The sequence below is a fragment of the Corvus hawaiiensis genome, chromosome 3 (assembly GCF_020740725.1).
Source record: "Corvus hawaiiensis isolate bCorHaw1 chromosome 3, bCorHaw1.pri.cur, whole genome shotgun sequence".
Taxonomy (NCBI): Eukaryota; Metazoa; Chordata; class Aves; order Passeriformes; family Corvidae; genus Corvus; species Corvus hawaiiensis.
The window spans coordinates 81,298,722-81,324,012 of record NC_063215.1 but is presented as its reverse complement, the minus strand read 5'-3'; the positions used below and the strand labels follow the sequence as shown (position 1 = coordinate 81,324,012).

The 25,291-nt window shown below is 36.5% G+C and overlaps 1 protein-coding gene across 5 annotated transcripts in view; it reads left to right on the top strand.

The window, feature by feature from the left end:
• BIRC6 (baculoviral IAP repeat containing 6) overlaps positions 1 to 25,291 on the top strand; it is a 176,726-nt gene that overhangs the window by 75,761 nt on the left and 75,674 nt on the right. For 4 of the 5 annotated variants that reach the window (XM_048299366.1, XM_048299368.1, XM_048299369.1 and 1 more), the window contains 16 exons: positions 929 to 1,055; positions 1,894 to 2,004; positions 4,557 to 4,690; positions 5,626 to 5,753; positions 7,865 to 8,427; positions 8,981 to 9,156; positions 9,688 to 9,784; positions 9,962 to 10,156; positions 12,080 to 12,280; positions 12,892 to 13,171; positions 15,264 to 15,520; positions 16,673 to 16,781; positions 17,273 to 17,494; positions 20,471 to 21,251; positions 22,150 to 22,293; positions 23,984 to 24,113. In XM_048299366.1, the coding sequence (XP_048155323.1) occupies positions 929 to 1,055; positions 1,894 to 2,004; positions 4,557 to 4,690; positions 5,626 to 5,753; positions 7,865 to 8,427; positions 8,981 to 9,156; positions 9,688 to 9,784; positions 9,962 to 10,156; positions 12,080 to 12,280; positions 12,892 to 13,171; positions 15,264 to 15,520; positions 16,673 to 16,781; positions 17,273 to 17,494; positions 20,471 to 21,251; positions 22,150 to 22,293; positions 23,984 to 24,113 (3,655 nt within the window). The remainder of the gene's footprint in view (positions 1 to 928; positions 1,056 to 1,893; positions 2,005 to 4,556; positions 4,691 to 5,625; positions 5,754 to 7,864; positions 8,428 to 8,980; positions 9,157 to 9,687; positions 9,785 to 9,961; positions 10,157 to 12,079; positions 12,281 to 12,891; positions 13,172 to 15,263; positions 15,521 to 16,672; positions 16,782 to 17,272; positions 17,495 to 20,470; positions 21,252 to 22,149; positions 22,294 to 23,983; positions 24,114 to 25,291) is intronic. The other variant, XM_048299367.1, reaches the window with a different exon arrangement.

Here is a 25,291-nt window from a genome sequence, read left to right as displayed (position 1 = left end):
AGTTTGTATGTTCACTTAGTGATAATTGTTAGCTTATTAACGAAAAATGTCACTAAGTAACATTTAATGACAAATGGAGATTTGTGGAGGTTTTCAAAACCCAGCGGAATAAACGCCCACATGACCAAGTCTGATGTCTTCTTTGGTCTTTCTTTGAGCAGATTGTGTTGGATAACTTGCAAAGGTCCCTTCCAATCTGAATTATCCAATGATCCTGTATGTTAAATTTAAAAGTTTGCTTTTTGAAAAGTCATTGGTTTAGCAATGCTTTTCTAGATTCATACAAAGGAATGTCGTGTGTGCAGTATATATAGGTGATTAGATGCCTGCCTGCCTCTTGGTATTTTGATAGAGTGGCTGGCTCAATCCCTCAGTTGTTCTTTAAATATCTCATCTAAAATACAGTTTGTCATGTAAACATCCTTGATGGTTCCCCAGAATATCTAAAGAGTTATTCTCCTCAGAGGAATTATTCAATTTAAGCATCAGTGTCTCTGAGATTTCCCATTAGATAAATGGGCCTTTTGAATAATTTTGGTTGACTGGGAAACATCACTTTAATAACATTCCAAACGCTTACAGGTAAACCTATATGTACATGTTACAGGTATAAGGTTATGATAAAGATATTTCTGAACAGTGTGTAAAGCTGCATTTTCTTAACACAAGTTTGAAGAAACTTCTTAAGAGAAATTATTTGGAAGAAATAAATTGCAAAAACATAGGAGAAGCATTTGCTAGTTAGGCTGAATTTGCCTTGAATATTATGTTTAGCAGAATTTTCAAATCCAGTAAAGGAGAGGGAGTGTGTGTGTGTGTTATCGGTGAAACAGCAGCATCTGAGAATGTAGATCAGGCTTTTGAATTTAAAACTTTGATGCTCTGGGGTTCTGAGTTTGGATTCATAGTGTTTTTTTTTCCCTTTCAGCTTGAATCCCTATTGCAGCTATGGCTCACATTAAGCCTGAATTCCAGCTCGTCTGGAAGTAAAGATAGTGGTGCTGATATTTTCCTTTATAATGCTAACCGAATACCTGTTGTTTCCCTGAACCAAGGTAAAATACATTAATTATAGGAAATAAGTTTGGGTTTGGTTTTTGTTTTTAAATACTCAATTTTTGCTAATAAGCAAAAAGTATTGAAGTAAGTATTTTTGATAAGATCAGTATTGAGATAATTTCTGTCTTCTTATTAGAGAACTCTTGGTCTCATTTTCCTCTTAAAGTGGAAAATGCTTTGCTAGTGTGTAACCGAGAGTTGACTCATTCAATTTTTATGAACTTATTGGAAATGAAATGGTAAAATTTGTAGTTCTTAACACATAATTATTTCCAAGAGATTCATTAAAATACACTTCTTAGTCTGAGATGAACTGTGCAACTGTATGCACTTTTCTGACAAATTTCATCTCCTTTATACCATCCTATGATCCCTCCCTTACCAAAGGGGTCAGCAGAATGGGAAAGCTCTGTTACTGTTGAGCATCAGACTACTAATCTAGTACAAAGACATGCTGAATTGTTTTTCTTGCACTATATTATATAATTAAGAAAGTCTGGGGTATCTTGTGGTGGTAATCCAAAATGTTAATGCCCGATATAATGAACCTGTTACGCTGACTTCCATGAGAACATTTGAAATCAGTTTCTTTGCATCGTTTTCTTTGAGATGTCATTGTCTGGGCGCTGTAGAAAGTTCTGTGGGCCACTTTCTGGGAAGTGTTGTTGATGTTTCTTTTCCTAATTTACTGCAACAATGGTTGTCAAAGCAAAATGAATACAAGGAACAATAATACTAATAACAATAATCAATATAGCACCTTACAGTAAAAATTAGAAATTTATAGTAATACCCTGAAGATTAAAGCTTGGAAAAACCTTTTCTTCTTGACAGCCTCAGTAACTAGCTTCCTGTCAGTTCTGGCATGGTATCCTAATACTTTACTCCGAACGTGGTGCCTTGTGCTTCACAGCCTAACGCTCATGACAAATATGCAGCTTAACGGTAAGTTTGTTTGGTTGGTTTTCTTATGCTGACAGTTTTAGTGATGTACAAATGAGTGTTAATTCCATCAAAAGACTTCCAGAACATTCCTTTTGTCATATAAGTACTTTTGTTCTCCATTAACTTCAGGCGTTTCAAGGGTGATCTCCTTGAATTGCTTGTACCATGGGAAACAGAAATCCTTATGGTAAAAAAAATGTCATTATAAGTAGTTGTCAATGTCTTCCAAAAAACGTTTTAGAACTAGCTAATGATCCCTGAAAATTAGGTTTGCACTATGAGAAGGAGTAGCAGAGAGGAATGATTAAGTTGCTATGAGTAAGATTGTAGTTTTTCTGATGGAGTAGGAATACTTTGTAAATATGCAGGCACCAGTCACTGCTTATATTAAGCTATCTGAAAATAAGCCCCCAGAAGTTGAATCTATTAAAATAGAAATCCAGCCATTTCATTTCCCTATGCATACCAGTATATCTCACATTCTCTATATGCTCAATAACACACTAGAAATAATCTCACTTTGTGAATGAGATTTTGCCACAAGACTGATAGAAATTAAAGGAAGTGGTTTTTAAATATTGCCTATGAATCTCTTTTTCATATTGGCCATTTTAAATCACTGACTTTAAGATGCACTTTTTTCTTAAAATTTGTACTCTCTGTCCCCTTTCCGTGATGTTATATAGAAATCAGTCTCACAAAAATCTGCTGAAATTTTTGCCATCAGGTGAAGAAATAGAACTGCCAAAAACTAATGGAAGAGACTTATTATGCACAAACTGAGACTTCGCTCTTATTCTTAGTATTTGAGAATAGAACATGGCCTGATTTCTGGTACAACTGCTTTCAGTTAGCAAGCACATGTACTGTCAACTTTCCAGTTTGTGTCTATAGATTGGAAAAATTTCCAAATTTATGCAGTGTGTATCACTGGGATGATACGTGAATATCTTGCAAGTGTTATGAGGCTCAGTGTTCTTCTCTGACACTGACAGGCAGCTGTGTGTTTGCAAAAGTTTTTTTAATAGTTGCCTGAGATCAGTAGGTGAATAAAAAGCTGCTCAGAAGCAACCCCTGTGGTTCATGGCAGGCACACTTGAGCATATGAATGTGGTTGTGGATTTTTTGTATATAGGATTGTGAGTTGGAGTTGAGTTGGAAAGGGTTGGAGATGCAAGTGTCATGACCTGTCACTGAAGGCTGGGTTACAGGTTCTTGTTAATAGATCTCGTGGGGTGGATTAGAGTGAAACAACACCAAATAATCACTGGTCATATATATATATATATATATATATATATATATATATATAACACAAAGAGAGAGAGAGATATAGATATATACCTCTATGGCAGGTTTATTTTAGAACAATTTGGTTGCAATGGAAAGGAGATATGTAGCTGTTTTGGTTATTTTCTGTAGGAGTGAAACAATACGTAAGTATAAAGATACAACTTAGAAAAATATATAAGGAAAAAAAAGAAAGAGAAAGAAAGGATAAGATTAGATAGTGGAGAGGAAAGGTATCACCACCTGTGGATTCAGAGACAAGATTTGATTGTTGCAATTTAGATATCCATTGGTGGAATTGATGGTCACAATTTTGATCCATCAGGGATGGGGGAAACCTAGGAAACACAGAGTTCAATGGTTTAATATACATTCGAGTTCCGGTGGGAATGCCCACCTGATGCAACACTGGATCATGCACAATCCTCTGGTGGAAGGTCCCTGAGATGAGTCTGGGGCATTTTGGGGGTCTTTGATGGTTTGACACCACCTAAGACATGACAGGTGCCTCTTAGAGACAGCATAGTTGAGTCAGTTATGCCTTATGAGAAGGGATGAACACCTTTAGGCCTACTTGTCAATGTCCCTATACCTCCCCAGGGGGGAGTTGTACACCTGAGCCAGTTGTGCAGGGGAGAACACTGGCATGATGACATTTATCAAAAAGCATTATCCCACTTCCATGGCATCTGTTTCATAAAGTGTTTTGAACTGATTCAGTATACTACTGCTGCAAGAGTAAGACTTCACATGTAGTAAAGCTCATTCATTTGATCACTGAAGGGTGGTTTTTAATTCAAATTCTGGTGTTGAGAGTTCTTATCTGTTAAGCTCCCTACAGTTTTATTCTGAGAAGTCTTTGCATGTGCCAAGAACAAAAATACTGTGATTGTTTACAGCATAACAGAACACTTGGTCTGTCTGACAAACTAACAAATGCACTTAAGCCTTATTAAAGTCTTGGACTAACAAAAAGAGACAAATCAAAATGTCTGTATGTATTGCACCTACAAAATTAATCTCTATTTTCAGGAATACTGCCTTAGCAACCTTGGAGCACTGACTGGACAGTTTTGGGGCTTTATATCTGTACTTACTGGAAAACTCAAAATTGTAGTCCTGAGTAAGGAGGTTTTGGTAGCTGATTTAGCTGAGAATATTTCTGCATCATGAAATAAATATAAGGGATTTGCACTATAGATATTTGATTTACGCTTAATGTTTAAGATTACACACTTAATTTTTATGTCTTTATTTTTAAGCTGGTCCAACCAGTGCCATTGGAGCTCAGGAAAGTACTGCCCAATTGTTGGTGTCAGACCCCAACCTCATTCATGTGTTAGTGAAATTTCTTTCTGGCACTAACCCTCATGGAACGAATCAACACAGTCCACAGGTAACAAGCAATTAAAATAAGAGAAAAACTGTTTGTAATAGGATTTCAAGATAGTTGACAGAAATATATGTTCATTCATAATGTATTATATCCTTGTCTTGTTTCTTCTTCTAGTCATAGTCTTAGTTGGTTCTGATGAGCAACCGTAGGGAAGTTCGTGTTGTTGATACACTCAGTAGTGCTGGTATGTTTTTACAACTCTGGAGACTTGCCACAGGGAGAGGATGCCATATGTTAATGAAGTGTTCCATTCAGTTACTTTCCCAAAATCTTGTTGAGTTGGGATAAAAATGCCAATGAATGTTAAGTTTTAATATCTAAGAATTCTTGAATTTAAAATTACACTTTTCTGCGTGTTTCTGAATTCATGTGGTATCTGCTGCCTCTCCTAATTTCAAGTAGTGTTTTCTTGGTTTTTGCAGTCTTTGAAATATCTGCGAATAGTGTTTAAAAAAAAGCCCAAGTGAACTTAATTGTATGTAGTATTTGACAGGAGTCTCAGTTTAGGAGACAGAAAACACCTGGTAGTTCCAGGGGTTTTTTTTCCAGCAATTTTTCAGAAAATACATAGTCATTTCCAGAACTTTAACAGTGCACAGTGTCATTAAAGTACTTACATAAGTATGTAGTTTGTTAAAAACATTCAGATTAGCACAGAAATATATTCTGTATGGAGTATGGTTTGCATTACTGAAAAGAGAGTCTCAAGCTGAAAAACACGTTGTAGACAAAGAACTGAATTTCTTGCTTTTGACTCATGATTAGTAATAGAAAAACAAGTAATATAAATGGATAGATTAGCTCTGTAAAAATACTGTAAAAATTTTCAGAAAGCAAGGTAAGCTGTGCAATAATTTCCTATTCTTAGAAGATGTTAATGTTTTTGAGGACATTTCATTTATATATAGTACTTCCTAAAATGCCTTTTCTTCTAGGTTGGGCCAACAGCAACGCAAGCTATGCAAGAATTTCTGACTCGATTGCAAGTGCACCTTTCTTCAACTTGTCCTCAGATGTTCAGTGAATTTTTATTGAAATTAATACATATACTTTCAACAGAAAGGTAAATCTTACATGTTTTTTTATTTCATACCCTCCTTTTCTTTAAAATCTGTGTGATTGTGAATCACAACTAAGATGTGTGTATGCCTTGTCATACTGTCAAGTTACGTGTCAGTGGAAATCGTCACTGTGGCTGCAGCAGTACCAGCAGGATCTGAGCTGCTCCTGGCACATGGAAAAGTGCATCTGGAATTCACACACAGCTGTCTGTATGAGGGACTGTCAACAGAAGCACTAAAATTTTGTACTGATTTTATTTAAACCTAGGATGTAGACTTGTTGAAGTAATTCCCTAAAGTAAAGACACTGTTGATGAGCTTACCTATTAAAAAAAGTATACTGAGAAGTCTGAGTTAATGAAAGATTCCAGAAATTATTCATAGATTGTGAAAATAGTAGGGATAGCTTTTCTCCATGGTAGGATGAAATATGAGATTGTATAATTCTATTTATGCAATATATATATTTTATTGCTTTACCGTTGGTGGCTTTTTTTCTCTCCACACGACAGTGGAAAACATCCTCTGCCCCACTCTCCTGGGGCCTCTTGATGTCCACTAGTGTAGAGAAGTGTCTCTGGCCAGGAGAGAGATAAGAGCTTATGTCTTGTCTTTCACAGTTCTGCTTCCTCAAGGCAAAGCCAATGGGCACAAGACTCTGTATCCAGTGGTACACTGGAAATAAGGCAGTTGTTCAGTCTGAAGTACACTAGGAAGCATTTCTTTATGGTATTGACATTCTGCTCATCTCCAGACAAAGGCTTCATATAACTGGGGATGAGCTTCCTCAGTTCTGGGTTCCCAGTAGGTGGCACTTTGGTGTTATCTATTCTGTAATCTTACAGAAAATGGTTCCTGCCTTCTCTAAGAGATTTTACCTTTGTAACTTAAATTATAGCAGTGGTGTTTACCAGGTTATATTGATGATCAGTGATTTCAACGAGACATGTCATAACACAATAAAACCATTGATTCACAGTGAACCTTGGAGTGTGTGTCTGCATGCCAGCATTTGTTTGAAATAAGCTAATTAGACCACTGAAAGGGTAGTTTTTGAAATGTGTTAGGGTGAGACTGAAATGCCATGAAATGGAAGCGAAGTACCAGAAAGGGATTTAGATGGTTATTTCTAAGAACACAGGTAATTACTGAATTGTACCGTGTCTGATGATAAGATTAATTGTGAAGAAAAGCAGTATTTTACTGTTAGAATTAATTAAATTTCAAATATTTTCTTCAGGGCTGTTTCTATAAACTGTTTTGTTCTCTATTTAATTTAAAAAAGTTAGGATAAGATTAATCAAGGTGAAAAGATACAGAGAAGTATATGAAAATTCAGTAACCAGTACGAGTTTTATTTTAGATACTGATTCAAAAGGTTATTTTTTGTAGTCCACCACTATATGTGTAAAAACAATTGATAAAATAAACTTATCCCGAAGAGAAATCCTTCAAGCAGTCAACCTACAAGCACCAGCCTGTGATATTTTGAGTACCTTCTCATGGTCTTATGTATAAGTACTATTTAGATAGGTGAAACCTGACCATTCTTCTTTTTATCTCTGGGTGGGAGTTGCATAGGCTAAACAAAAGGCCTATGGGAAGAAAAAATCCATCACGATTTCCTGTTACCAACTAAATAATCCTCGTGATATTAAAGTATTGTATGACTGCTTCCCATGAGGTTTTCTTGCAAATGTAGGAAACTTTTCACCAAGAACTGAACAGGACTATTCAGTCTATATATAGACTCTTCCAAGTTTTTACCTACGAAATTAACCGAATTAAAAAAAAAGAAAGATTAATCCTAGCCTTTTTCAAATCTAACCTCTTAATCCTTAGTGGTATCAGGAAGGTGGTGGCATGAGCAGGTTCTACAGGCTGTTTAATGACCAGTGTATTAAAAAATTACAAAAGCTTGATGCAGGTGAAAGATTAGATTTTGCTGCAACATGCATTTCTGAAAATAGCTAGATTTTTATTTATTGGAAATCTGGTGTGCTTTTTGATTCTTAAAAATCAAGGAAAAAGCCATACTCAAACAGCCAAACCTGTTTAACTTGCAATCTCTCTCTTTTTTCTTTTCTTTTTTTCTTTTTTTTTTTTCTTTCAGGGGTGCTTTCCAGACAGGCCAGGGACCATTGGATGCTCAAGTGAAACTCCTGGAATTCACCCTGGAACAGAATTTTGAAGTTGTATCAGTTAGCACTATTTCTGCAGTAATCGAGTCTATAACCTTTCTTGTGCATCATTACATTACGTGTTCGGACAAAGTAATGTCTCGCAGTGGCTCAGACAGCTCTGTGGGTGCTCGAGCATGTTTTGGAGGGCTTTTTGCCAATATTATCCGTCCAGGTGATGCCAAAGCAGTTTGTGGAGAAATGACAAGGGATCAACTCATGTTTGATTTATTAAAGCTGATAAACATTTTAGTTCAGCTGCCACTTTCCAGTAACCGAGAATACAGTGCCCGTGTTCCAGTAGCAAGCAGTACTACAGACAGTGTGTCTGATGAGGAAAAGGTTTCAGGAGGCAAAGATGGCAATGGAAGCAACCCTAATACTCAAGGATCAACTGCATACGTGGCAGACTTGGTGTTAGCCAACCAACAAATTATGAGCCAGATTTTGTCTGCACTTGGCCAGTGTAACAGCAGTGCTATGGCAATGATTATTGGTAGGTATTTTTTGAGTAAGATGGAAGGTCTTTTGGGTGGTAAAACATCTAAAACTTCTGCAAACTCATAAGCCGGGTGTAGATGGGAAAGAATGTGTCACAGAGATGGCAGGAAAGAAGAGAAAAGAAGGTAAAGGGGAACAGATGCTTGAAAAAAAAATCCTAACGTGACGTGGAAGGCAGTAATTTGAAACCAAACAGCAATGTGTTTGGCATTTGAATTTGCTGAATCTCAGAATGCTTAATGTTAAAGGAACTATGGAGATTGTCTAGCTAGGAGTGATTCCAATCCTTGTAGTTACCCTGTTTCCTTCACTAATTGCACTCTTTTTTATGGTCTAATTTGATTTAAATTTCCTGACTTCCTGGGTCAAGTCTTCGTATTTATACATATCTGGGAACACTAATTGTAATTCATGTGATCCTGAAAACTGGTCCATTTGTACTTTGTAAAAGTCATGTGAACATTTGAATATTCTTGAAATCTCTTATGTGCTGTTAATGGTTTGTTAGGTCTCAGTTTGCGACCTTTGAACTGTCTGTTTTCATTAAGGTGCAAGTGGCTTACATCTCACTAAACATGAGAACTTTCATGGTGGCTTAGATGCAATATCAGTTGGAGATGGGTTGTTCACTATCCTGACAACACTTAGTAAGAAAGCAACGACAGTTCAAGTGATGCTTCAGCCTATTCTTACCTACATGGCCTGTGGGTACATGGGAAGGCAGGTAAGTTCCCTTAGGCTTGCTGTCTTTCAAGGTAGTTGATTCTGTAATCAGTAATTAGGTCAGAAAACTCACCTAGTTTTATGTAAAAGAAATGTTAACATCTTTATGACCTTACTTCATTTGGGTACTGAGGTTAGGAAGCTGTTCTGTTGCCCATGGTAGAGGGAGAGTTTCTGTATGGACATTTTCACATTCGTGTAAGCATTCCTGGCTAAAGGCTTGAAGAGCGATGAGATAATTTATTATATGCAAGTGAGAAGCACATTTATTGCGGGTATTTTAATGCTCAGTACTCTTATTTCCCTTAAGCTGCTCACCCTGTGGGTTTGAGCTTGTCCATACCCCAAACACTTCTCTTATGTAAAGAACTGAACCATGTGGAACATGGTATTGCTGTATGGTGGCAACTGTGGTGGCATTTCCTCTCTGGTAGTTTTTCCTACTAAATGGGGAGGCTGCGAGCTGTTAGGTGAATTTCTACTGTACTGATTTTGTATGAAATTGTGTATTTCTTAATTGTTTTTCTGCTAGGGTTCTCTTGCCACGTGTCAGTTATCTGAGCCACTGCTCTGGTTCATTTTACGCGTGTTGGATACAAGTGAGGCTCTGAAGGCTTTCCACGATATGGGTAAGAATGTATTTTCTTTAGCCACATAAATAAAGGGTTTGGTTTAGATTTTTTTGGCACTTAGGGAATACATATATGTGTCTACAGGGGCCAATTTACTAAACAGGCCTTTGCTTGTGTGGAATCTCTTGTGTGCTTCTGAGGAGTATTTTTTCTCTCTGCCCACATTATGCACAGGGGGTGTTCAACTTATCTGTAACAACATGGTAACAAGCACAAGAGCTATTGTTAACACAGCAAGAAGCATGGTTTCAACTATTATGAAATTCCTGGATTCTGGTCCCACCAAAGCAACAGATAGCAGTTTGAAAGCCCGAGTGCTCGCTTCTGAGCCTGATAATGCAGAAGGAATTCACAATTTTGCACCTTTGGGTGAGTAATGCTTCTTTCTCTTAGATAAATGTCTGCTGGTCATTTGAATGTGTATCAAGTTCTTAGCAAAAAGTATTACAATAGTGTTGAATGTTCCAATACTACTAAGTCTTCTAATGAGAGGGATTGATGGTGTTTCAAGGTAATGTTGAGGGATGAGGTTAGTCCCCTCCACCACAAGTAATAAGATATCATGTGGACAGAGCAGAGAAGGAAGGGAAGTGATCTGGTAAAGTCATGCATCAAGGTGAGCCCCTTTCTCCTCCCCTAGGTCAGGGGATGCATGGTTCCAGCCCACCATCTGCCTTACACACGCTAAGACTCACTAACTTCTCTTAAGTCATATCAATTTTGATGGAGCTAATACAGAAGCATAGTGTGGTGGAATGATGGAGAATGAGCCTGAACTATGTGAAGCAGAGCTGAAGAAGCTGGAGCATAAGGCTGATATTAGTGATGGTGCACTCATATCTACTTCTGGCTGCTCTCATGTTGCCTGCATGAGCATTTGTTAGAATTCCAATGCTGTTTTGATATCAATACAATGGCTGCCAGTTAACTAAAATGTGTTTTAAGAGGTAGTGGTACTGTAATGCCTTACAAAGGCTTTCCTTTGCAATTCTGGTGTCTTTCTTTTCTTTTGCTGCCCACTAGCCTACTGTAGTCCTTGAATGTATTCATACAGTTTGTCTCAGTGATGAGCGGGGAAAAAGAAAGGATTAATTTTAAAATTTCTGGAGAGATTTTTGGATGAGAGAGGAATCCATTCAGTCCTGCAATTCAAATTTAAGAGTGTCAAAAATAATGGCATTACAAAAGACAGTAAGAAGAGGTTTATTTGGTAGAGTAGGGGCAGAATAGGAGCCACTGGAATCTACTTTGCTCTTCACAAATTTCTAAAAGGTAAATTTAGGAATCCTGCAAATGTTGGCTCTTTTATTACTTTAAATAGTAAAAATCCTAAGCATGTGTGGTGGTAGGTTCCTTCCTACCTTATCTCCCAGCTTACACAGTGCTGCAATTCTTGATGTTCTGCCATGAGTGCATCTCTCTTAGTATTTAACTTTCAGTCAGGAGTGTGCTTTTGAAATTAACCTTCTGTTTACCCTCACTTAGTACATTCAGATTCCCATCATTTAGTAGTCTCTGTGGTACATTCTGATTCTCATCATGTGGTTATTATCTGAGATGAGCTTAATTCATTTGGGAGGAAAGTTTATTAAAATGTGTTCAGGAATTAATATCCAGCTGCTGCTAGGCATTTAGTTGTGGGGTCAGGCTATAGCTGCTTTAAAGTAAAACACCACAAGTACCTGTAGTTTGGACCAGCTCAAATCTGCTCTTGTTATACCCTATAACTTGCTAAAGAAGACAGCCTAGATCTTCCTTCTTCGTTATTACCTTATGCTAGGAGTGGAAAAAGAAGCAACTGCTGTGGTCAGGTTTTTTCTGATTCTGGTGTCTTTTTTAGAAAACGGTTTTCATGTGAAACCTTGTTAAAGAAAAAGGGTTGCAGAAGTTGCTTATAAAGTCATTTATGTTATTTTAGTATTTAAACCTTTAAAGGATGTAAACTGAATTAACTGAGTTCAAGTTCTAAGCATACTGTTCAAGCTGCACCTTTCTGTTTGGTTTGTTTTTTCATGTACTCTTGAGAGTAAGCTTTAGAGTTTTGGTAGCAAGTGTCCCCTAGCAAATTTCAAGGGCATACATATGCATGTGGATGTGTAAACTGCCTATTCAAAACAGTCTCAAGTAAAAGAAAAATAACTCAGCAGTGGGCATTACACATGGGATATTATCGATAAAGCAAAAGAGAGGAGACAGAAAAAAAAAAGGTGTTTTCCACAGTTCAGGTTGTAAATTAATCCAGGTTTTATTAATAAACATTAATAATCAGTGTTAATGGTGCTGTTTCTGAAGGTTCAATCACCTCAAGCAGTCCCACTGCCCAGCCTGCTGAAGTGCTGTTGCAGGCTACTCCTCCCCACAGACGGGCTCGCTCTGCTGCATGGTCATACATATTTTTACCTGAGGAAGCTTGGTGTGACCTCACGATTCACCTTCCTGCAGCTGTGCTGCTCAAGGAGATCCACATCCAGCCTCACCTGGCCTCTCTGGCAAGTAAGTAGATTCACTGATGTTGATGCCAGTTCAAAAATTTGAAGGTTGGGATTTGGAAACAATGCAAAGAGTATAATCAGATGAACTAAAGCTGAGAGGTTGTTTGAGTAATGCCTGTAAAATAAGTTTGAAAAGCTTGCAAATTCTGCTTTCCTTGAGAATGGAAGGCCCTGCCTCTGCTTGGTTTCTAGTGTAGTAGGTGTTATGTGGCGTTCATGTTAAGCATGTCAAAAAACTTTGCCCAGTGAGAAAGTGATATTGGTCAAGCATCTTCAGGCAAAATGCTTTTCTATGGTAGTTGGGAAAAAGCATGATATTTGCAGCTCTTATTGTTGTAGCCCTGATAAGGAAACTGTTTGCAGTGACAGGACTTTCCTTCATTTGAAATCTTTGAGATAAACTGTATATACCATGTATCAAAATGCTTGTGCATTTTAACATGTACCATCGCCCAGGTCAAGTCCTTCAGCTGCAGTTCTGTAGTAGTGTCTGCCTGAGATCATTTCAGTCATTTTGTTCTCTGAATTTTAAGTGTTGAACATGTACTGCTGTTGAAGACAAACTAATAGAGACTTTAAAATAGTGTTAAACCTTCTTATCTTGCTCTGTAGCTTGCCCTTCATCAGTATCTGTTGAAATAAGCGCAGATGGTGTCAATATGTTACCTCTGTCAACTCCTGTTATCACGAGTGGTCTCACCTATATAAAAATCCAGCTGGTAAAAGCTGAAGTTGCCTCAGCTGTCTGCCTTCGTCTCCATCGTCCTCGGGATGCCAGTACCCTGGGCCTCTCTCAGATCAAACTGTTAGGCCTCACAGCCTTTGGAAACACCTCCTCTGCCACCGTCAATAATCCCTTCCTTCCCTCTGAGGATCAGGTCTCTAAAACGAGGTAAGGCTCTGGTGTCAGGGGACAGTTTGTGCCAGTTCCTGGTTTGGGGTTTTTTTAATGGGGTTTTCTTCTCTGAGTCAGATCTTTCAGTAGCAAACGCTTCCTTTTTTTTTTTTTCCCCCCAATATGAAGGGAAATATAAGCAGTACTTCTCACTTCTTTAGTAGAATGCTTAGTCTGCATATCTAAAGGGAGTGCTTCATATCTGCAATGGTGAGAGAATACAAAGCACAGGAAAGCATTTAGAGTTGCATTTTGTGTTTTTAATGGGTAGGCAGTTGTCAAGAAAAATGGAGTGCCAAAATACTTCTTATCCTCATAGAAGTCAACGGAGTTACATAAGTATTGGAGCAGGAGTAGAAATAGAATAATGGAATGTTTTCTGGAAGTCATATCTAATATTGCTGTTTGCAAACATTTCAAAAATAGGAGCTGAATGTTGTTATGATTCTGGCATGTCAGCAAGATTTCTTTTCAAACACTTTCATTTGGTTAGGTGACATGTTGAGTTTCTCACTCTTTAAAAATAAAAACAAATGAACGCGTAAGGATTTTTTTAAAAGTGTCAAAGTTTTCCAACTTCAAATTTAATTTACCAGATGGATTTTTGAGATTTTCTGTTCTTAAATTTAGCTTACTAAATTGTAAAAACTCATTAATTTTAAATATTTTATCTTTGAACCTTGATGTTTATAAATTTAAAGAGAGCATGGGAAAGTTTTAAGAACTTTTCTTTTGCAGGGAAAAATTTTGAGAGCATAAGTAAATTTAGAGAACATTAATATTTGCAGTGTATATTTAATAAAAACTGTAAAACTAAAGTTGGTTTTTGCTCCTGAATAGCAGTGAAGAAAATTATTATAGCCAACTTATACTATAATTTTACTTCAGAAAAGGTTATAATAAAGTGACACAAGAATAATCAGTATCTAAAGAAAGGAGATGAGTGTATGTTCCTCATTTCCTGAAATGTTTTATTGTAGCTTTCAGCTTAATTTTTTAAGTATCTCAATAAAATAATGATAGTAATGCAACAGATATATTCAATAAACTTGCATAAATTTTTTTTAGGCATAACAGAGAACTTGCTCTCTTGTAGTTGATGAATCCAATTGATTTAGGAGCAAATGATTCCTAAAATAAAATTGTAAGCTCAATTTAAGATCTATATGCAAGTTTGCATTTTTTTAAACTGTGGTAAAGGTTAGCTGTGGAAACAAGTTAACCTGCTAGTGTAGAACTTGTCAGTGAAAGATGCGATTTATTTCACATACAGCTTAGATTGCCATCTTGTTCATGATGCTAGTTTAAATAGTATTGTGGTGTATTTTATAAGTAAAGTCTAACTGATTTGTTTCCAAATTGATTCAATTACAATCGGTTTGCTTCTCAGGATTTTTTATTAGAAGGACTTCTGAATGATTTTGTCAAAGAATGAGAGACATGAGGGAAATGTAGTAGCTAACGTGTTTTTAATTTCTGTGCTTTTTCTGTATGCAATTTAAATGAGGTTCCCTAAAGTTCACTGTAGTTTATTGTAAACGTGTATGATCCTGAAAGTTTGTAATGTCAGGGAAGTTGTGCAGGTGTATAATTTTAATGCCAACTACTGTTGCACCTTCACTCCTTTTGACATAGAAAACACAACACACAAGCAAACAAAACCCAACAAAGAAAACCAAAAAAACCCAACAACCAATAAAACCCAAGCCCACCCTACACCCATTCCGCTGCATAAACACCTTCCCTTTCATCCCTCCCTCAGCAGGTTGGCCCTAGTGGAAGAAAACACATGTGAACCGAGAAATCTTGAGAAACTTTAGTAATAAAAGTTGTAGGCTCTTAACTCTTCCTGCCCACACACCCTGCCTTCCTTGCAATCTTAATACAATGATTGCAACAGCATTACTGCTGCATATTACATTGCGGTCTGAAATTCAGTCATTTGCTTCGCTCAGATGATGTTTGATCATGTCACAGAAGTTTTCTGCAGTACTTGCCCTATAATCTAATACAGATAGTTGTGCTACAGATGAAAAATAATGTAATAAGAAAATAATACATCAGCTCATTTTTCTGTTTTCCTTTTCAGTATTGGATGGTTAAGATTATTGCACCACTGCCTCACTCACATAAGTGATTTGGAAGGAATGATGGCTAGTGCTGCAGCACCCACTGCTAATCTGTTGCAGACATGTGCTGCTTTACTAATGTCCCCTTACTGTGGGATGCATTCTCCAAACATTGAGGCTGTGCTTGTGAAAATTGGGCTTCAGTCCACCAGAATTGGCCTAAAATTGATTGACATTCTTCTAAGAAACTGCTCAGCATCAGGGAGTGATCCTGCAGGTGAGTGCAGTGTTTTTCTTTTCAGTTGTTGCTTAAAAGTATTGCTTGTATAAAAGTACAAATACAGTTTATTTGCATGTTGCTTTCTGATTCTGAATCTGGATTGACAGAACGTGCCATTGTGCTTTGATTGGCTTCTAAGTATCACAGTCTTTGTATGTGGGTAGTCCTACAACAGTAAAGCAGTGCAACCAGGGTTGTTTGGTTTTTCATAATTAGGTGAGTGTTTTGAAGAAACGGAGTAGGATGTACAGTGTATCCTAAACGTCTCTTGCTTTAGATATTGTGTCCAGATGTTTTAAAATAAAGAGTACTGCCACAAGTACTGTCAAGGAAAACCAATGCAGTATTTGGGCAGCAGTAGTCTGTAGGACAGTATGAATTCTGAGTAACACTAAGCACTGAAAATATTTTTTTCTGGAGGTGTATAATGAAGATACAACTATGTTCTATGTCCCACAGTGAAATTTTGCAGAAGCCATTCTGTTAATGCACTGGGGAATTTGTATTTATGGTTTCATACCACTTTGCTGTTTTGTAGCTTTTAAATGAAAGAAAGCAAATTAATTTTTTTCCTGTTTTGAGGCTGCTGACAGAAAACACTTTTTAAAATTGGCTTCCATGTCTTCTTTTGCCATGAGTTAGTGTTTCAGTGTAGACTGCTCAGGTTTGCTGGATTGTTGTTAGATAGGGGAGTACTTTCTGTCGGGGCAGAGGATGAAGTTGAATAGGAAATAACCTGTGAAGATCTTCAGATCTAATCCCATTTATGGAAATTGGAGTTAAATAAGCTTTAATTTTGAAATAAGTGTTTGCTTCTGTGAAGCAAGAGATTTGACAGCTCTGTTGGAATCAGTCATGTCTTTTTGGAATATGTTGAAGAAAACCCTGCTATGTAAACCTCTAAGTCCTCCATTCATCTGATGAACGTTGTAATGGCTTTTCCTTTCATAGTAAGGCTGAACATTGAACATACAAAATGCACAGTTTTGAGACAGTGGTGTGAATAAGAGTTTCATCCTTACGTTAATGGCAAAACTTAATTCAATGTTAATATTGCAATTCTGTAATAATGTCATTAGTACACTTAAAAAATACATATGTAAGTACTTCTATTATTTCCCCTCCCCTTTTTTTTTTGAATGCGGCAAGATCTGAATAGCCCTTTACTGTTTGGAAGATTAAATGGTCTCTCTTCTGACTCCACAATAGACATTCTTTATCAGCTTGGAACAACTCAAGACCCTGGAACAAAAGATAGGTAATGTTATTTGGGTTGTCATGTGGAAGCATATACAAATAGTAATCTGCTAAGCTTGATATTAGTTCATAAAACCAAACATTTTTGAAATGTTTGTTATGAGATAGCATGAAAGTGCAGAAATCTGAAAAAGCTTTCTGTCCTAGCTCTTTGCATCCTTTCCAGGGAATGCTGTCCCTCTTTTTCTGCTCTTATAAATGTGATAAAACTTTGGTTTTTAGCTGACTTTCCTCTCAAATACTCAGAACTCAGATACCTGCTATATTTTCTTTTTCTGTAGAAGGTTCACATTTGGCTGTCCAAGATAAATTTTTTTAATTAATTTTTGCCATGATCTAAGTCTTGAGAAAACAGGGATTGAGCTCACTCTTGAACTTTTCTTCCAAGGAAGAGATAAACGTGTAAATTAGATTACAATAAACCAGCAAGTTAATTGGATTCTGAGTGTTTCTTTGATCCTTTATAATGTGCAACATCATCTTGTCTTACAGAATTCAAGCATTGCTGAAATGGGTCAGTGATTCTGCAAGAGTTGCAGCTATGAAAAAAAGTGGCCGGGTCAGCTACATTTGTCCCAATAACTCAACCAGAGAGTATGGGCTTCTGATGCCGTCTCCTTCCCACTTGCACTGCGTGGCAGCGATTCTGTGGCACAGTTACGAGTTGCTCGTTGAATACGATCTGCCAGCGTTGCTGGACAGGGAGCTCTTTGAGTAAGTAAAGCAAAGTTTTGCACCTCATGATTTTTGTAACTAAACTGTTCACTGCCATAATACAACTTGAAGGGCATTGATTTTAAAATAGTAGTGGAAGGTCACATCCCTGGAGCTAACTGATAGAGTGGATACCTAATGATATCCAAACAGGTAGTTCTGTAGTTCTAAACTCAAAGCTGCCTTTCACATATTCCATGTATAGTTGTGTTTAAAGACCCAAAAATCTAAATTGAAACAGCAAATCCGTATATATACTTGCATATATGTGAAAGGTTAGCTGGTTCATGGTTTCGTTTGTGAGGTCTTGTAGTGGACTATTCTTGCTGAAATTGTTTGCAATAATTTTCACATTACTTCTAAGTGATCTTCATTAGGATGCTGTTATAGAAGCATTGTCTTATTTGTCACAGTATCCAATATCTGTAACTGATAGCTGAGAGGTGAGAAGTGGGAGATGTTTGCTTGGAGTTTCCACTTCTGTTCTGGCCAGTCTGATCTGAAAGAAATGAAGGCACAAAATCTGGAGTGAATCTTAAGCTATGAATTTGCTTCCTTTTGGTGCATTCTAAAGAGAAGTTTACCCTAAACACCAAATGTATACTCTTAGTGACTCACAAAATGGAAATACATGATCTAATATTTGCAATTTATGTTGCTTAACTATGTCTTCTGTTTAAACAAAACAAAAGAGAAGCCATATAACTTTGTTTCTCGAGTTTTATAGAAATATGGCTGTTAAATTACTGTATCTAGTATTAGTCAAGCATCTTTTATTTTTACTGTTGAATACAAATGCAGTTAATGAAGAGATCTTTGCACATGGTTTTGTTGTTGCTTTTAGAAAACCTTCATGTTTTTCCATGACCAGTCTCCTTTAGGTGTAGTCAAACATTCAGACTCCAGCAAGTGTATAAGTTATGGTTACAGGTACAAGCATGTGGAGCTCTTATATATGTGCAACATTATGGTCTTTAGATACATGACTACAAGCAAGACAATTTCCAAAGACACTTCAGTGATACTGTGATAAGGATAATTTTTAATTCAAAATGAGCTTGTTCATCTTGGGAATTGGTTTAAGGATTTTAAATTGCAGGTCAATTAGTCCTTTTAGCAGTACACTTTTAACAGAAATACATTTTCAGGATACATTTTAACATTTGAAAAGGAAAAACTCTAATAAAAATGGACTTTCAAATATGCACAGCCCAATTAGATTTATATAAAAGTGTGTTTCACAACTGAGTTAGTGTCTTTTGGAGGACAGTGAGTTGTTTTCATCACAGGGAGAAATGATAGAAATACTAATAAAACTTAAGTACCTAGTTTGAGTATGCATGTTACAATACAGCCCTGTTCCCCTGCCTCCTGCCAGATATAAAGCTATAGCTCATATCAGCTACCATCTGGAGCAAATTATAAAATATATTCTTTAATAAATATAAAAGCATTTATGCTAGAGTTATATGGGTAAATAATTTTTCTATTAAAAATAACTTTCCATGTGTATCCATAATCTCCTTTGATATTGTAACTTTTGAAATATTAATGGATTCCAGCTATAACTCCAAGTTTCTCCTTCATGTGATAAATCACTTTTTTCTTGGAAATATTTTCCCATCATCCCCATTTTCCATTTCAGTATTTTTGCTTTGGCCAATGGATGCTAATCCTGAGTTATTTTTAAATATGTATTTAGAAAAAAAACTTATTTTTCCTAGAGCATGAACTCATCCAGAAGATTTTGGCAGTTGGACTGTGTTAATATACAGCTGGAGAAGAGTTTTAGTGTAGCTTTATTGTATGTGGACTTTTGGAAATTGTGACTGTCTTTCCAGAAGTTATAGATCATTTAGTCATTGAGATGAGTTTTCTGTTGGGGAGGGGTTTTATCAACCATTCTCTTGACTGGTGATAAATCCAACTTTTGGTTAGACCCAAAGAGGTTCTTGAGTTCCTAGAGTGCCCTTAGACTAAACATAGGGTCCATCCAAAAGAAGGAAAAACAATCCTTATCTTCAAATGGAAATGTAATATATGGTGATACGTCCAAACTTAATTTAAAAACCTAGTGTTGAATGGCATGAAGTGAATGTTCACCTCTGTATGTAAATTTTAAGATAATGTAACATCTGTGGTGTAAAGGTACTGTGAATGCAATTTGGAAAACCAGCTTTTTTTTTAAAATACTTCACATACTCTGAACAAGTCTCTGTGAAGAAATGATCATTTTACTTTAAAAGTACCCCTACTGAAATTCAAGCTGAGTAACAGGAGTTAAATTAGCTTCTGCACTCATATGCCTTGGATTAGCATTCAGACAGATAGTACTTGGATGTGAGGCCAAAGGTAGGTGGGATTTTAGAATCGCTGAGGAATAATTCTGTTCTTAACTTGTGTCCTAAGTTTAGGTCAAGTAAGGACAGCAAGGGTAGTGTTGTTCAACCAACAAAATCATTGCTGCTTTCATTTATTTTGCAGCATCTTCAGGAAGATGCCTAATAAGGGAGATTTTAAAAAATTTTGAAACATGTTAAAATACTTCTAGTTCTTAAAAAGAATTGAGACCTTCATGTGAAGGAGCCTATGTACGCACGTGTGTGACCCTAATAGCTGCAGCTTGGAGAATTGACAGCACAAAGAGGTTGCAGTTGGTTAAAAACGATGTATGACAACTGTCAAAAGAGTGAAATCTGGTTTTTGTCTGCAGCATGCCAGAAAAGTTGGTTTATATCTATTTAAAATAGTGTGGCGAAAGAAATTTAAGCATACAATTGAGAAATGCCTTTTGGGTAATCAGCATCCTGCTGATACTCTGATCCAAAAGAAGCTTTTGAGTTCAGCACGGAGTGTTTTACAGCAGCTTCTACAATAGTAAATCATAAATGTGCAAAAATGTTGTATGAACCAATGATAAAAAAGGGGAAAACGAGTGGCAAACTAGGTGTTGATATGATTTCCTGTCTTCTACAGGTCACTGTTTAACTGGTCCATGTCTCTTCCCTGCAACATGGTTTTGAAGAAAGCTGTCGATAGTTTGCTTTGTTCCATGTGCCACATCCACCCAAATTATTTTTCCTTACTCATGGGATGGATGGGTATCACTCCTCCTCCAATGCAGTGTCAACATAGACTGTCTATGACCGATGACAGCAAAAAGCAGGACCTTAGTTCATCTTTGACAGATGACTCTAAAAACGCACAAGCCCCTCTTGCACTAACAGAGTCTCACCTGGCTACTCTTGCTGCCTCATCTCAGTCTCCTGAAGCTATCAAGCAGTTACTGGACTCAGGTTTGCCTTCACTGCTTGTAAGAAGTCTTGCTAGTTTTTGCTTTAACCATACTTCTAGCTCCGACTGCACTGCACAATCAATGGATGTCACCCAGGACAGGCTCAGGAGGCATCATCTTCCACAGCACTTTAATAAAATGCCCATCACGGCAGACCTGGTTGCTCCTGTTCTCAGGTTTCTGACAGAAGTTGGCAACAGCCACATGATGAAGGATTGGTTAGGTGGCTCTGAAGTCAATCCATTGTGGACAGCACTTTTATTCCTGTTGTGCCATTCTGGTGCTACCTCTGGAGGACACAATATGACAGCACAACAGGCCAGTGCAAGATCCAGCTTGCTTTCTTCAACTGTAACCACAGGACTGACCACTCAGCAGCGGACAGCAATTGAAAATGCAACCGTTGCGTTCTTCCTGCAGTGCATCTCTTGCCATCCTAATAACCAGAGACTTATGGCACAGGTGAGAGAGAAAAATAATAATGTTTTAATTTATTAATAGCTACAACTAACTTCGAAAATTTTCTGGTTTTTACCTTTCTTTGTAATAACTTGGGTTTTTGTAAGCTGTCTCTGAATGGAAAGATTTTGTATTAAAATTGTTAACTTGTTGGTCTGAGTCTGAAACGTATAAAAATGTTTTGGCATGGCTGTCCAGTCCTGTGTATAGATTTGTATTCCTCTTGGTTTAGAGGAATAAACTTTAGACCAAACTCCAAAAGGCTGTTTAATTGGTTTGGGCTAAATGTTTGTGAAATGAAATTTGAACATCAAGCTTCATACACATATTTACCCTTAGTAACCTAAGGAGATTTCCTGGGAAGTTTGCTTGTGCAACCTGTGTCCGAGGAAATACAGCGTATTGCAGAATATGGCTCTGCATTTGGCATTCTAGAGCAGATTCAGCTATCTTCCTCACATTTATTAACCTTGCAGACCTAGCTGAATACAAGTATAATGAAAAAAAGGCTTTTCAGCATTAAGAATGATGATGCCCTAGGAAGAAGTAGAGTAAAAAATTGAGTCAGTTCTCTGTTAATGGCTGGGAGTAATACTGCATTATGCCGTGGGAATTGTTTGTTTTAGGGATTCAGAAGGTGTTTTTATAACTACTTTATTTTCAGTTTTTTATCTTTCAGAGAAATCCACATCTTTACAATTACTTTGATGCTGTTGTCAGTGTTTTTAATTAAGGGCCTTATTTGCTGCAGGTATTTTCTGCAGTGGTGCTCATTTCTGAGCTGGTTTGTGTGATAACTGGAAGTGGATCTCAGGCACTGCCTCCTATGGCTGTGTAGAGCTATATTTTAGAGACTTAAATATAGAAATATTTTAAATCTGATATCATTTTGCATTCTCAGGTTCTCTGTGAATTGTTCCAGTCCTCTCCTCAGCGTGGCAACCTGCCAACGTCTGGAAATATTTCAGGATTTATTAGGCGGCTTTTTTTGCAGCTGATGCTAGAGGATGAGAAAGTGACTTTGTTTCTTCAGTCGCCTTGTCCAGTAAGAATTTTTGATACCGTACAGCAAACGTGGAATAAATTTAGCCTCTAAATCTTAAGTCTGAGTATATTCAACTTTGAAATGTTAGACAGCAGCTTTTTTCTGCTGTACATATTATGGAATTTTGGAAAGGAAAGTGCTGTTGAATTCTAACAGCATTTTAGAAGAAAATTCAAGGCACTGTGTTAAGATAACACACAATATTTGTAGGAATTGCACTGCTTCTGAAAGATCTGACAACTGAAATTTCTCTTACAGAAGGATTTTTAGTAGCAGTCTTACACACCAGCAGCAAATATAGATACAGTATCTGTCCAGTAGTCCTTAGCAGTTTCATGAAGGATCGGTCATAGTCAAAATTGGCAGAGATCCTTCAGCAGTTAGCCAAAATGCCATGAATAAACTGAGTGACAAATACGTGAATTAATTTATAAAGTATGCTTTATGCTTCCACGTGCTTCACTGGAACAGAATTACAATTGATGTCTGAAGTGCTCTCCATTGAAGGCTGTGACTAAAAAAATAGGGTGAAACCACAAGTTTTTTTAAAAGATCTGATACTGCCATCCAGAAAAAAATATTTACTGCTTTGGTTTCTGCATCTCAGAAGTAAAGTACTCCAGGAGATATATGAGGGAAACTGGATCAGATAATATAAAATGGAAAAGGAGGCACAAATACAGTTTTAGCACAAACATCAAAAAGTTTTGTTTTAACTTGGCTGAGTAGTTGTTAACAGATCCATTGATAATGTGAAGGTAACATCAATTTTCTGTTAATTGTTTTACATACAACAGATTTTTACAGAAAGCTGTTAGTAGATATGTAAAAGCAGAAAAAATGTCTTGAAGTTGTCATAGTTCAGTTTCTTCTATTAAAAATGCTGTGAAAGTCTGTTCTTACTGAGATAATTCCTACTATAGCATCCAAAGACAATCCTTAAAAATAATGTGGATGTACAGTATATACTTCTAGAATATCCAACAACAAAACTTTTTAAAGATTGGTTCCTCATTTTTATCTTGAAAGTTCTTACCAAAACTGTATTTCAGAAGCTCAGTTCTGATTGTCGGCAAATACTGATTTTTTTTATTGCATTCACTACAGTAAATTGGTTGTATAAGTGCACATTAATAAACAGGTCTTCAGGGCTGCCTAAAATACATTACAGTAAAATATTTGAAATGTTTTAACTAATAGTGACTTAGTTACCTGTCATAATAACAAAAAGTAGATATTAAGTCTAGAATAAACTTCCTCCTCAAGTCAGAGTAATACAGAAACATCATCTTTCTCTACTCAAAGTATATTGTTATTTTTCTATATTTAGTTTCAGAGTTAAGTTTTCTTTTCCTGAATAATTGCAAGTCTCAGGCACTCAATTTTTCTCTCATATTACAGCTATCTAAAATAATTGGGTTTTTTAAAGTGAAGATGGTATCATACTGTTTCTGATCCTAAAAATATTGTAGGCTTTCAAAACAAATTATTTTGAGTTAAAAAATTAAACTTGTCCTAATTTAAGACATTTTTACTGTATGCCTCCAAAGGTGAAGGATATGTCTGTTTTCTTTATTAGCACACTAAGAATTTAGCTTTATTAGCTGACGTGACTTTTTAAGAACTTAGTGGTTTAATTTAATTCTCAGTGTTGAAGTCATGTTAAATGTTGACTGTTTTTCCCTTTCAGCTGTACAAAGGTAGAATTAATGCAACTAGTCATGTAATTCAACATCCAATGTACGGAGCTGGACACAAATTTCGTACTCTTCACTTGCCTGTCTCAACAACTCTAGCAGAGGTTCTTGATCGTGTGTCAGGCAAGTTTGGAATGGTTCATGGTTTTGCTTTGCTTTTTTTTAAATGCAGTTTAAAAAAAAAATCGTATACTGTTTGTTTGACCATACAAATGATACTGCAAATACCAGCCTTTAAATACACTGTCTTTCATCCATTCATTAAATTTCTCCAAATTTTGTCAGTTAAATATCCTGGAACTCAGTGATATATCTCAAGGTGCAGATGTATGTCCTGTGAAAAGGACCTTGATGAAGGCACCATCTAATTTCTGTGGATATACATTTGTCTGCTATATAAATATTCGCATTTGCTTACTAAATGGAAATGGAAAAAGCATCTTTTACTTTTAGATATTAATTTTAAAATTATGCACAGTGAGAGGATAATGGTAAGGCATTAATTTATTTGGGTTTTCTTTAAATTTCAGTACTTTCAGTTGTACTACTTGAATATACACTGAGAGATGAACCTCTCCTTAGGGAATTGTGTTGATCAGGCCTTCACAGACCATAATGTGGATTTTGACACCTGAATGGTAGACATCTTAATCACAAAATGAATTGCACCTTTAATTTTAGTGTTTATTTAATACTTTAGGAAACAGAAATATATGTTAAAGATTAGGGTTAATAATTTTTTTAAATTTAGTTAAATAGTAGAATTCATACCAAAGATGTCATGTCCATGCCAGAGCTCTGTAGGTAAAACCAGGCAAGATGCAAGTTGATTCTCCCCTAGTAATAAATAGAGCAAAAATTATTTGGACATGTTAGATGAAAAATCAGTTTTATACGTCTAGTTAAAAAAAATTAACAAATACAGGACTTCCTCTTTATTCTTAAGATGTGGTTCTTAGTAATATCAAAGAAAAGTCAAAGATCATTAGAGCAATTATGTTTTTGCCGTATGGGAGATGTGCATTGAAGGGCGTGCACTTAGTTGCACATTCATCTGACTAGGAATGTATGTTCTTATAAGTGGGTTTACTTGAATGTGGACTTTCTTGGAACTCAGTGTAGATCAACTTTTAGTTTATGAGGCAGATCTTTGTAGAGTTAAAAGAAACGATTGCTTTTTTATATCTACGGAAGATTTTTACACTGAAATTGCTAACAAATTTGCTAGGGCAATAAATGATACCTAACAAGCTGACAGGAGTACCAAAATGGTATTTGACAGAATACTTGATAGGACAAGA